This window comes from Malaya genurostris, chromosome 3, assembly GCF_030247185.1.
Source record: "Malaya genurostris strain Urasoe2022 chromosome 3, Malgen_1.1, whole genome shotgun sequence".
Lineage (NCBI taxonomy): Eukaryota > Metazoa > Arthropoda > Insecta > Diptera > Culicidae > Malaya > Malaya genurostris.
Window position 1 is genome coordinate 226,600,331 of NC_080572.1, and position 12,054 is coordinate 226,612,384.

Here is a 12,054-nt window from a genome sequence, read left to right on the forward strand (position 1 = left end):
TTGGGTGTTTTTGCTCTTTGTATTTTGACAACAATGGAAGGAGCGAACGGAAGGAAAGATTCAAAAGAACTCAAAATTACGTAAAAATTAGTCAAATAATAGGTAGTTTTTATTTTCCGTGTACTCTCTTGAATATATATTTTTTAAATTGATTCATGATCCTCAGAACGGAACTCCCAAGATAACTTGCTCACATTATTAGCTACTTAGCACTAACCATTAGCTTTGGTGTATCTACCAGACAAACGTTTGCGATGTCTTCTGTTAAGGAACAACAATGTGTGCGTAAAAACAAGTTCCGGCTCTTCTTTTTCTGATTTTAATCAATAAATCTTCTATATGGTTGAAAAATAAACCAATCAGTTCATTCTGCTTAAAATTGCAATTCAAGAAAAGCCAAAATCGTAGTCTAATACTCTTCCGTTTTCCTTAAAACTGCCTGAAAAAATTATTTCAATTTCAGCTTACTTCCACTGACACATTTGATTAGCAACAAACACATTCCTATATGGATTTCCTCTTGCAGAAATTTTTGCGATATAAAGATTTACGTACCTTCTTTAAATAAACCCTCAAAATAGGAACCTTTAATTTAACACGCGAAAGGTTATAGATATGGAATGTTGTCGTGAAACTATTTATTTTTCCGGAAAACTGCTTTTGTAACATAAAATATTTAGTTTTGTTTATTGTTGTAAACTTTTTTATTAGGGAATTAAAATCTACATCCATAAAATATAAGCAATTTTTCATAAAACGTTGGTGAAAAATTTATCATAACTGGTATTTCGTCTAAAATCTCAGGCTTAACATTCACTTGAGAATAAATTATTGTTAAAAAAGATTGTTTGAAACTCAATCGTGCAAGCCACTTTGATAAACTGGTTGCACTGAATATATGAATACATAGATCCAAGACATACGTACCAAATAAAATGTACGTAATACACAAATTACCAACACAAGTTAACTTGGTTAATCTTGATCCTTAACTGAGCTAAAATGAAAAAAAAAATCTAATGCGACTTTGTCACACCGTTTTGTTTATGTGCTGTCCGACCTCGCTACCATTCTTTCGGACCTAACTGGGTCAAAGAAACCTAGCTCTGAGTAGATCGATCGGGCGGTTACTGGTTTGTATGCGAAATGTCTCTTGGCAATATTACACTTTCGATGAAAGAACCCCTTCGACGAAACGACTTACGGCGAAATTGAATTCGACGAAACGAGTTTCGGTTAAATGGCATTCGGCGAAACGACTTCCGGCGAAATGATCCGCTTCCGGATCACTAAACAATCAGTAAAATGTCTTGTTATCGATATAATTCAGTATTTCATTATGCTGCGCTCGAAAATCGATTTTAAGTGTACACACTTAAAAAAATCCCTGTGATTTTACATCTTATTAGATGCACATAAATGGAGCGTCGCAGCTCACGCAAATTTACGTGGAAGACCATTTAATATTGTGTCTAAAACTCCATACATGAAATTCATTGAAATAATAAAAAAAAAAAAGAATACTGAGAGCAACCGTCGCGACTTGAAAACCGAGAATCATTGGATCGCAAGTACGTCTGGTAATCGACCGAGCCACAGAAGCATACTTCTGCTTGGCTGGTAAAAGGTGCATTTAAATTCATACAGTCGCACCTGCTAGCAGAACGCAAGTTACAGTCGAAACCAGTAAAATTCAAGCTCATCTAACATTAAGTAATTACAAATGAGATTTTCCGTCATTTGACAAATTAGGTCTTTATGAATTACATCGTATGAGGGATTAAGTCACCTGTAAAATTAAATTTTTTTTTTGTGTGTATACACGAAAACTACATGGCAATTGTCGAATCCAGCACTACTCAAGTGACGAGAACTAAGAACCGGTGAGAATGTTCATAATTAGAAGACTTGAAAAATTTGTTAATTTTACATGTCTTTTGTCTTGGAAAAATCTTTGGACATAAATGGAGCGTCGTATTTCACTCAAATATATATTCAAGAACATGTAAAATAGTGTGATTTGAAAATTACACGGCTTGAAATTAAATGAAATATAAAAAATGTCGATGTAAAAACTATACAGAGAAAAATAATGAAATTTACATGACATGTAATTCAATGATACTTTGAAATAGACATCAATTGAATAAAAAATTTGATTGAAAACCATAATCGATGTAAAAGTAAATTAGAATGCCTTGATGTTTCAATTAATTATACAACAACGCTTAGTTTTGCTCTTAAGGAATATTTTTTTTTATTTTGTTTCGATTATAGAGGTTTTAACCTTAAGGTCATTCGCCTCTTCGGGCCAGAAAAATTTTCTGACCCTATGTGCGGGGATGGGAATCGAACCCAAGTGGGCTGCGTGATAGGGCATCGACTTACCCATCACGCTATACCCGTCCCCTTTAAGGAATATTGAAAAGTAAAGAAGAAACTTTATAATCAATATACTGCTCCAAATATGTGCATGAAAATGGATGTAATTTTTTTTATCTGTGTAATAAAATCCTTTGAACTAGTCATATAATTCTTATATTGTGTAGGTCTTGTTAGTTTGTGTCAAAAAATTGATTTCAGGTACATCGGTTCCCAGATTACGGTTTCGGAAGTACCGAACATAGTTTTCAGAGATGGCTTTAACGGTTTTTACAAATTAAGGTTCAAATGAAAGGTCTTTCGTTGCTGGAGTTATATCCTGAAATGTGTTTAAATTTTAAAACCGTAATTTAGATCGACGATACAAAGCAGGAAAAATTCTATTTCAATTTTTTTATCATGCTGACTTTGGTTAAATCCCCTTTCAGGTCGCGGTTCCAGAATTACCAAAAATAGTGGTCAAAAACTCCAAAACGAAATCTATTTCATTGTCTCCGAGATGAAGGATGTTCGCAAATTTCGGTTCAAACGAATGATCTTACGGTCTCATACACTGCTATTGAATTTTATTCAATTCCGCTTCGGTAAATATAAATTATCAACCGTCATTTAGAGCTACAACGCAAAAAATCTACTATATTTGGCTCCAATCTGTTCAGTTTTTAGGTTATGGTTTACGTCGGAATAAATTTTCTTGATTTTTGTCAAAATTCAACCACAGATAACAGATATACAGGCTCACATATGAAATGTGTGTAAAATTTGCTCAATTAGCGTGGCAAACACTTGCAGATGTCACCACAATCGACACGAGGTGCCACCACGATTTGGGCGTCGCTTTCACTGAGCCAAATTTGAAACTTGATCATGACTGTTCGTGGCACAATTGGTTAATTTATATGGAGTAATATTGATTTGATGAAAAGTGAATGGGTGCCGTTTACAACTTTGGGAAGTCTTTGTTTTTATGGTTGGTTTAAGGTTTAATCCGTAAAACATGATGAACATTGATTTTATTCGTTTGTTTGCGTATGTTTTACCGTCCAAATCAAATCCGTGTGTTAAAATAATTTCAAGTTTCTTTTGAAATTTTCAAATACACAGAATTGTTTGTAAACATACGTTTTAATATATGCACATTGGTAATCTTTTTTTACTCATATTTGTAAGATTTTGCCATTTGCAACCGTTCAAACTCTAGTAAATTGATAAAATCGTCCGATAATTTCCAAAATACGTCGAATAAGTCAAACGCCTCATCATCACGCTATATAATCAAGATGCTATTTCACCAGGAAGAAAACACTTCAAAAGAATGTACAATGAAATTCTGAAAATGATTTTGAAGCGTTCTCGTACAAATAAATCTCACAGTTGAATCGATTCACTGTTTGTGTTAGTTCGTTAGAAAGTTCCTCTTCCCGCATTACATATTATAAGTAGGTTTACAATTTTCCCGACAAAAAATCACAATATAAATTTCATTCATATTGCAATATATAATACATTGGAAAAATCACACTATCTCATGGTAAATTTGATGATTGGATTCTTCGATAGTTTTGTATGCAATTTGTTCTTCTAAAAAATTTAATACAATTAATTTAATTTTGAGCTGTTTAATCTAAGTGGGTCAAAATCGAAACAATGCCTTCCTATTCGCACTAATCTTTACTAGTTGAAAATTGCTCACGCACAATGTAATAATTCGGTGATGATGGCGGAAATGACGACTGTTGCTTGCTTCACTATATACATAAGACATAGTGCTGTATCGCAGCAAAAGTTATGTTATTTTGTCTATGCGATATGCATTTCATGATGAACACCTGTATGTAACATTGTCTGCAAGTAGACAACATTGAATACAAGTCGTTGTATAAAATATTGTATAGGAAATACACACGTTAAATATAATGGTTAACTTTTAGGTAATATATTGTTTTGTTTTTTGCGTGACTATAATTGCAGCAAATGCCGATCATTTTGAAATTTGATGTTTTTCTTAGTGAACAAAATAAGGCACGACTTGCATTTGGCCGAAACCAATGCTTTTTTTAGCGTGAAGATTTTTGAGTATAAAGGAGTGCATTTAGTATATTATTAAACAATAGAGAGAGAGTAGTAGAGTTTTGTTTTTTTTTAACTCTGACCCACTGAAAGTATTATTTTAGATGAATGGTCACTTTAGTATACTGGCAATATTCCACTCCAATAAACTAGAATATTGAAAACAATTCTCTGACTTAAACTGTCATTTGCGGCTTTTAAAATTCAATTGTTTAATTGTTGGATTTGAAAAATGCATTACTGAAAACATCGACATTTTCAGAATATTTAATTGACCAATGTATGAATTTATGTGATATACCTAAAACGACAAGTCCGTAATAGTACAGTTGATTTATTTACAAAACATTTTACACAAAATGGCACAAACAGTGAAAGAAATCTATTGTCAATAACGTGTTAATGGTAATCTTTCCATGTACAAACTTGGCAACGAAGTTTGTATTTTCTTATGTTCATAAATAACTATGTTTTCCAAAAGTATTTACACAACAAATGACCTTTAATGCAGGTCTCGAATCATTTTTAAGATGATTTAAGATTTTAAAGAGAATATCTCATCTCTAATTGAATCGTCGGATGATCCACTATCTTATTTTCGCAGACACTTTCGTATCGCAAGGAATGTAAGCAACTTTAACTCATCAGATTTACAAAATATTCCACCAACTATCATAAACTGGTCGTGGCCTGCAACTTAAAATATCGACTTCTGCTCTCGATTTCCTGTAACGTTCCCCTTCGATCGTCCACCGTGTAGCAGGTGCTCATTGACGGAATATTACGGTGTCCACTTTTTAGCCTGATGAATGCCCAAACGGAGGCCATCAAACTAGTCAGGACAATAACCGTGCCAAGCCCTTCTAGCACTATTCTGCTAACACCGACGGAGGATAACCGTGCAGCGGCCGCTTCCTCCAGTCGCATCCGGTTGAATGCCATCATGTCGGCATCTTCCGCTACCATCCTTCCGTCGAACATTTCGTCGTAGTATGCTCCAGCATCATCCGCTTCGTCTGCTTGTCGGTCGGCTTCTGCTATCCGATTCAGATTGGAGATATCGGTATCTCTGTTGATGGTCCTAGCTGGTATGGACGGTAGGCTGTGCGGTTCATTCATCTGTGCTAGTTCCTTCTTTTTGGATTTGCTCTTCGTTCGGTTAAGATATGGCACCGGAAGAATCATCACTTGACATGATCCGAGAAATTCATCCTTGGAGATGTCTTCCTTCAAAATAAGGCAGAACTTATAGCTGGAATGAGATTTTAATGGTTAGTTATGGTAGAATTTTCATACTATTTTTTTAGAGAAAATAAAATACCTTAGCTCACTTTGAAGATCATACGCTCCGATCAGTTTGGTAACGAAAACATAATCGCTGGCGTTCGCTACCTCTGGTGTTTGAATGCAGGATACCTAAAAGAAATAGTGCGTTGTTATAGTGCATACGGAAAAACATTTTCATGTTAACTCATCTCACCTCTGACTCAAACAGAATGTTTTCCGGATCGTCATCATGAAATACGTACACGAAACGGCACGAGTAGTCATCCGTCTGCATTCTCCAGTACAAGAACACATCGCTTTCGTCGGTAAAATTGATACTTCGGAGCTGGACGTCACCGCTAATATCCCGTATGTAGGATTCATTGTTCTTGAGTTTCAGCATTACTTCGATCGTTTTGTAGGTACTCTCATCAGTTTTATCCTTGCCATTGCCGTTGCAGTTCATGGATTCGATTGTTATCTGTAGTAGCGATGCTCCCTCCAGATGAGGCGGAGTTGCGCACACAGCTCCCAGGACATCCTGGGAGGCTATACGAGAAGTGGCCAACCATTCGGCGAAAGGTCTCATCGAACAATCGCAAGCCAGCGGGTTGTTTTCTAGTGACAGACTATGCAGTTCGGAAGCATTGTAAAGAGCATTCTGGGCAATGATGGATATGTCATTCCCATCTAGGCGTAGTTCTTTGAGTGAAGGCAAAGGTGATACGATATCGGACGTCAGCGCTCGAAGAAAATTATGGGTAAGATCCAGAACTATTAGCCTTGGTAAGTGTTTCAGTGATGATCCGGATATGGCGACGATTCCGTTGTGACCAAGATCTAGTACTTGTAGCGACGCCAGCCCAGAGAATGCGTGATCTTGAAGTACATCTATTTGGTTGTGTCGAAGAGACAACATCTGCAGATATGCAAGGGCTTCAAGGGCTCCGTTTTGAATACTGGAGATTGAATTTTTATCAAGGTTTAAGATCTCTAAGCCTTTGATCACCGGTAGGGTTGTGTTCCGTAACGGACCACGAATTGTGTTTGAACGGAGATCTAATTCACGGAGACTCAAGCAAGGCTCCAGTGATTTCAAGCTTCCGGGAGTCTCGCCGAGTCTGTTTCCGTTTAATTTCAAGTGTATCAAATTTCTTAGAGGCATGAAACTTTTTGGAGCTATTACCGAAATTTGATTCTCGCTTAATTCCAGGTATGATAATTTTGAAAGTGATATGAAATCTGTGTTTTGTATAGACTTGATTCTATTATTCGACAAATCGAGACGGTCCAGTTGGGGAAGAGATATGAACGATTGCATCGGTACTCCCAGCAGAGCATTGTTCGGCAATCCCAGTGCTTGCAAAGAGTTTTTGATTCCCGCAAATGCCAACCTGTGGACTCGTTTAATTTCTCCTGAAGATATGACTAATCCTTGAAGAGAAACATTTTCGAAAATATTTGCATCACTTAAAACAGTAACATTTTTCAATGTACAATCCAGTAGCGATACCGAATACTGGGACGCACGAAGACCTTCAGCTATCAGTTCCAGCCCGTGCAGGTCACCTCGACATCTCAACGTATGGGGCATATCACAGCCACATTCCAGATTGGCATTCTGACTAATGTTGGGACAGTGCCAGTTTGCCATGTCCACGGTTTGAGGTGTGATCACGGTTGATTTTTTCTCGAATCGCTTCTTTCCCAACTCTCCCTTATTAACATACTTAAACGCGTTCCACGTGACACCGAATGCTTCCGTTGCACTGTCTTGGCTCAACGCAGCCTGCTTTCTTTGGTTAGTATTTATGCTACTATTAGTGTTTACTGTACTACTACTGCTACCAAGAGTGCCGTTAACTGAAACTGGCACAGAATTTATCCTATCTAAACTAGACTCGTTGGATGGAAGGATAGAGCTTTGGTCCGTTTGCTGTGGAGTGTTGACACGGATCGAACGACCTCCGCCGGCAATGCCTGCTGTCATGAATTCGGCTCCGTAGCTGGGTGCCAACAGTTGACAGATGAAAAGGCTCAGGATGATGTGAAATCTGGAAAATGGAAAACAAAAATCGAAGGTTATTGACGTTGATTTCAAGAACAATTTTCATTGTAGTGTTAGGTAACGATCAATTGAAGATTCATTCTGAATTGAAGAAACAATTCGATTACATAAAAATCTAGAACATACATGAAACAGCTAAACAACTAGAGTTAATGCGACAACATCGTTCCGGTTTGGCGGTTCAATGCATAGGACACTGGTCGTATGTTCGAGCCCCGACCTGGAAGGATTCGTAGTGTCGTAGCACTAGCCATGCAACAGTTCTGTACACTCTGAATCGGCTGCGAAGTCTGTTGAAAGAGAAGGTCAAATTCCACTACAGGAATGTAATACCAAGGCTTAATGCGACAACATTTTATATCATGAGAATAGTGCAATAATTCTTTTCACAAAAGAGTCTGTGTTTCAGTTCAAAATATCAGTTCCTCGTGGTATTTAGTTCAATCTCTCAACAGGTTGAGCCCGGTCCTTTGAATTGTAGCTGTAAATTTATCGTTATGCGTTGATGTATTGCACACAAGATTTAGCGAAGTTCCGAAATACAATTTCCATTATTAGGTCGGTACCTGCTGAAATTGATCAGGGCGGACATGATTGACGATATTCTACAAGGTTAGTTTAAAATAAAATCATGCTAGAGCGAATGATTTAAAGGCAAGACAAGCAGATCAATGGAAACTATGCATTGATAACACGGCATCGATGTAAAATAGCAATTAAAGACTAACATGCTCTTGGGACAGTTGAAAGACCTCCGACTAGTACAAAACAGTGACAATAGAAAGTGACAGGAGATAGTAAAGGTACAATTTTATTCACTTATTGTAATTAAACAGCAACGTTTTCGATCAGTTAGAGCTTTCGTTTGAAACTATTTTTGAGCCAGCTTGCGGTAAATATTGATAAGGTAAGATAAGTAGGTTTCAATTCTGTAAAAATTGAAACTAGCGGGTAAAATCAATGTACAATGGTTTGATGTTCTATACATGTCTTTATTTTTAGCTTTCGACCCATTTTCATACAAACCGCTAAGAACCTCAGTAATGCTAAATTTGACGAATGACAATTATTGTCAAAATTATCAGTACAAATTTTACGGAGGAATAGTTTACTCAGTGATGATTGTTCGTAAAATATTGGTTTTCTGTTTCACCCGGTGAACGACCACAATTAGTTTAAAGGTGGGTTAATTTAAACGATATAAAAACCCTGTTTTAATTCACCTAGTGGTGTATGATGCCTTCTCATAAGCATTCCACGAAAAGTCGATGCACGTTTCATATGGGACATTTTACATAACTGTTTCCGGAACCGGCACCGGGAGACTGTCACAGTTGCAGTAAGTTTGTAGGTCAATTGAATAGCCAGGCCTACAAGTTCGAATAGTTTTACAATCTGATTCAAAAATTTCGTACTCTTTTGTGTCGTCCACTATATGAAGGATAAAATTCAACCTTATTCAATAGAATAATAAGACAATTATTTGAATCGAAGTTCGACCGGCTTAGTAACGGTTGGAGACTGTGTTTTGATTGGGCACTTGTAATTCCGGAACCCGAAGTCCGATCCGATATTTATGTTGTAAAAATCGGCTAAGTTATCGCTGAGACAAGTGAGTTTGTTCCATTTTAGAGTTTGTGACCACTATTTCCGGTGCTTCCGGAACCGGAAGTTGGGGACTGGTATAGCCGGAATGGACACGTTTAACCGTCAACTGACAAGGCCTATCGATTGAAGCTTATTTGAACCCCCAGCAACCCTATTTTAAGTGTTTTGCATCACAGCTCTGTATAACTGCTTGAAATTTCGGAACCGAAATCCTTATGAAATTCAGAAGATTTGTATAAGACATTTCTGCCTTTTCCGAGAAAAGTGGTTGCATACACATGTTATATAACACATGGATCAATAAGTCCCGAGACTAAAGCAGAGATGGCGCTCGTAGTAAACCAGTAACCACGTCTTTCTAGAGTACTAACCTTTGCTTGAAACGGGTCAAAATTTTAAGTCGATCCGACCAGAAACAGCTGAGTTATCGAGGTTGGAGTAAAGTCGTTCTGAAATTTGTTTAAAAAATGGAAAAGAACCGAGTTTCGTGTTTTGATAAAACATTGTTTTTTAATGGGTAAAAACACCGTGCAAGCGAAACAATGGATTGAAAAATGTTATCCGAACTCTTGTCCATCAAAAGCAACGATTTGTCGGTGGTTCGCGACGCGACGCGGAACGCTCGGGTAGACCTGTGGAAGCCGTTACACCGGAAAATGTGAGTGAAGTGACAAAAATTATAATGAAAGATCGTAAAGTGAAGCTCCGTGAGATTGCTGAGATGACACAGATAACATATGGAAGTGTATTTACTATCCTTCATGAAAAATTGAGCATGAAAAAGGTTTTTTCCAAGTGGGTGCCGCGATTGCTTTAGATGGAACAAAAACAGCAACGAGTCGATGATTCAGAAATTGAACGAATTAGGCTTTGATCTGCTTCCCCACCCCCCATACTCGCCAGATTTAGCCCCCCGTGACTACTGGCTCTTTGCTGATCTTAAAAAAAATGCTCCAGGGAAAAAGATTTGGCTCAAATGAGGAGGTCATCGCTGAAACTGAAGCTTATTTTGAAGCGAATGATAAATTTTTTTATAAACATGGTATTGAAAAATTGGAAAAACGTTGGAACCATTGTATCACCCTAAAAGGTGATTATGTTGATGAATAAAAAAAATTTTGCAAGAAAAAAGTTGTTTCCATTGTTAGTCTCGGGACTTATTGATCCATGTGTTACACACCTACACACACAGACACTTTGCGCACTCGACGAACTGAGTCGAATGGTATATGTAACTCTGCTCTTCGGGCTTCCGTTCAAAAGTTGGTTTTCACAGTGATTGTATAATCTTTATATATGAGAAAAGTAAAAAGAAAATATATCAGTTTAAAACCTGTTTTAATCCACCTAGTGGTGTAATGATGCCTATCTCATATCAATCATACTATCATATGTAATACTATGGTAGTCTTCAAAATAATTTTCTCCGTTTCGTGAAAGAATATCCGGAATCGGTTTGTTTGTACGTCTATTGATAATGACTATCAATTGGAATAGTTTTGAGGCCAGTTTAGCAAATTTGTTGCGTTTTTTGTTTCGTCTATTTTTTTTTGTAATGGTACAAATTTTTTAACACACTTTATCCTAGAATTCCGGAACTGGTAGTTAGATTCGAATGAAATTTAGATATTTTGTATGGGACCATAAGACTATCTATGAGAAAAGTGAGTATGTTATTCGAAATTGTGATTTTTATGCTAATTACCCTATTATTCCGAAACAGGAAGTCAGATCCAAACGAAATTCAGAAGTTTAGTGGAAATCTGTAGTACCATTCATTTTATGTTTGTAAAAATCGGTTACGGTTTAAGTTTGTAAAAACCGGTTACGCCATCTCTGAGAAAGGTTAGTACACATATTTTCTTTTTTTATACATTTTACCCCATAAGTCCGGAACTGGAAGTCGGATCCAAACGAAATTCAGGGGTTTATCGAAAGTCGTTTATTATGTTCGAGAAGTTTGAACCAAAGAGGAAAGTGCAGTTAGTTGAATACGTCACTTATGCCATCATATCTCCGGCATCAGAAGTGATAGCTATTTGATCTTTAAACTCGATCAATAGTCGAATAGTAGTTTTCGAACGAGTGTTGAAATCGATTCAGTCATTTTCAAGAAAATTGAGCAGCAAAAACAAACGCACTGTGTCGGTTACGTCACTTATTCTGAAACATAGATGGCAGACAGTTAAAACTACTGCACGGAGCGCCGGCAATCCGTTTAATCATACTTCTTGCCTTACTCAGAGTTTTACATAAATATTGATCAAAATTTGAAAAGAAATGGAGAAGTCACATGATAAGGAGTTCAGAAAAGTAGGTAAAGTGTAGTGAGACGCCGCACTTTTTTTATAAATTAAGACGAAAGGAATAGGCAATATCGAACCGCTACTGTATATATTTGAAAATAAATACTACAAACATCACTTATCAGTCCAATGTATTTTCGCCTTTCTCATATAGAAAGGTTATGCAATCACCGTGAAAACCGACTTTTTAACCGAGGCCCAGAGGACAGAGTTTCATATACCATTCGACTCAGTTCGTCGAGTACGCAAAATGTATGTGTGTGTATGTGCGTATGTGTGTATGTAACGTTTTTTGCACTAACTTTTTTCGGAGATGGCTGAACCAATTTACACAAACTTAGGTTCGAATGAAAA

At 36.9% G+C, this 12,054-nt stretch overlaps 1 protein-coding gene across 1 annotated transcript in view; it reads right to left on the bottom strand.

Moving 5' to 3' along the window:
- Positions 1–4,781: 4,781 nt before the first annotated feature.
- The window catches only part of LOC131438410 (uncharacterized), a 90,450-nt gene continuing 83,177 nt past the window's right edge, over positions 4,782–12,054 (bottom strand). Inside the window, exons 2-4 of the mRNA XM_058608423.1 lie at positions 5,933–7,772; positions 5,774–5,868; positions 4,782–5,704 (exon numbers count right to left, since the gene is read on the bottom strand). Coding sequence (XP_058464406.1) covers positions 5,125–5,704; positions 5,774–5,868; positions 5,933–7,772 — 2,515 coding nt within the window. The 3' untranslated portion in view covers positions 4,782–5,124. The remainder of the gene's footprint in view (positions 5,705–5,773; positions 5,869–5,932; positions 7,773–12,054) is intronic.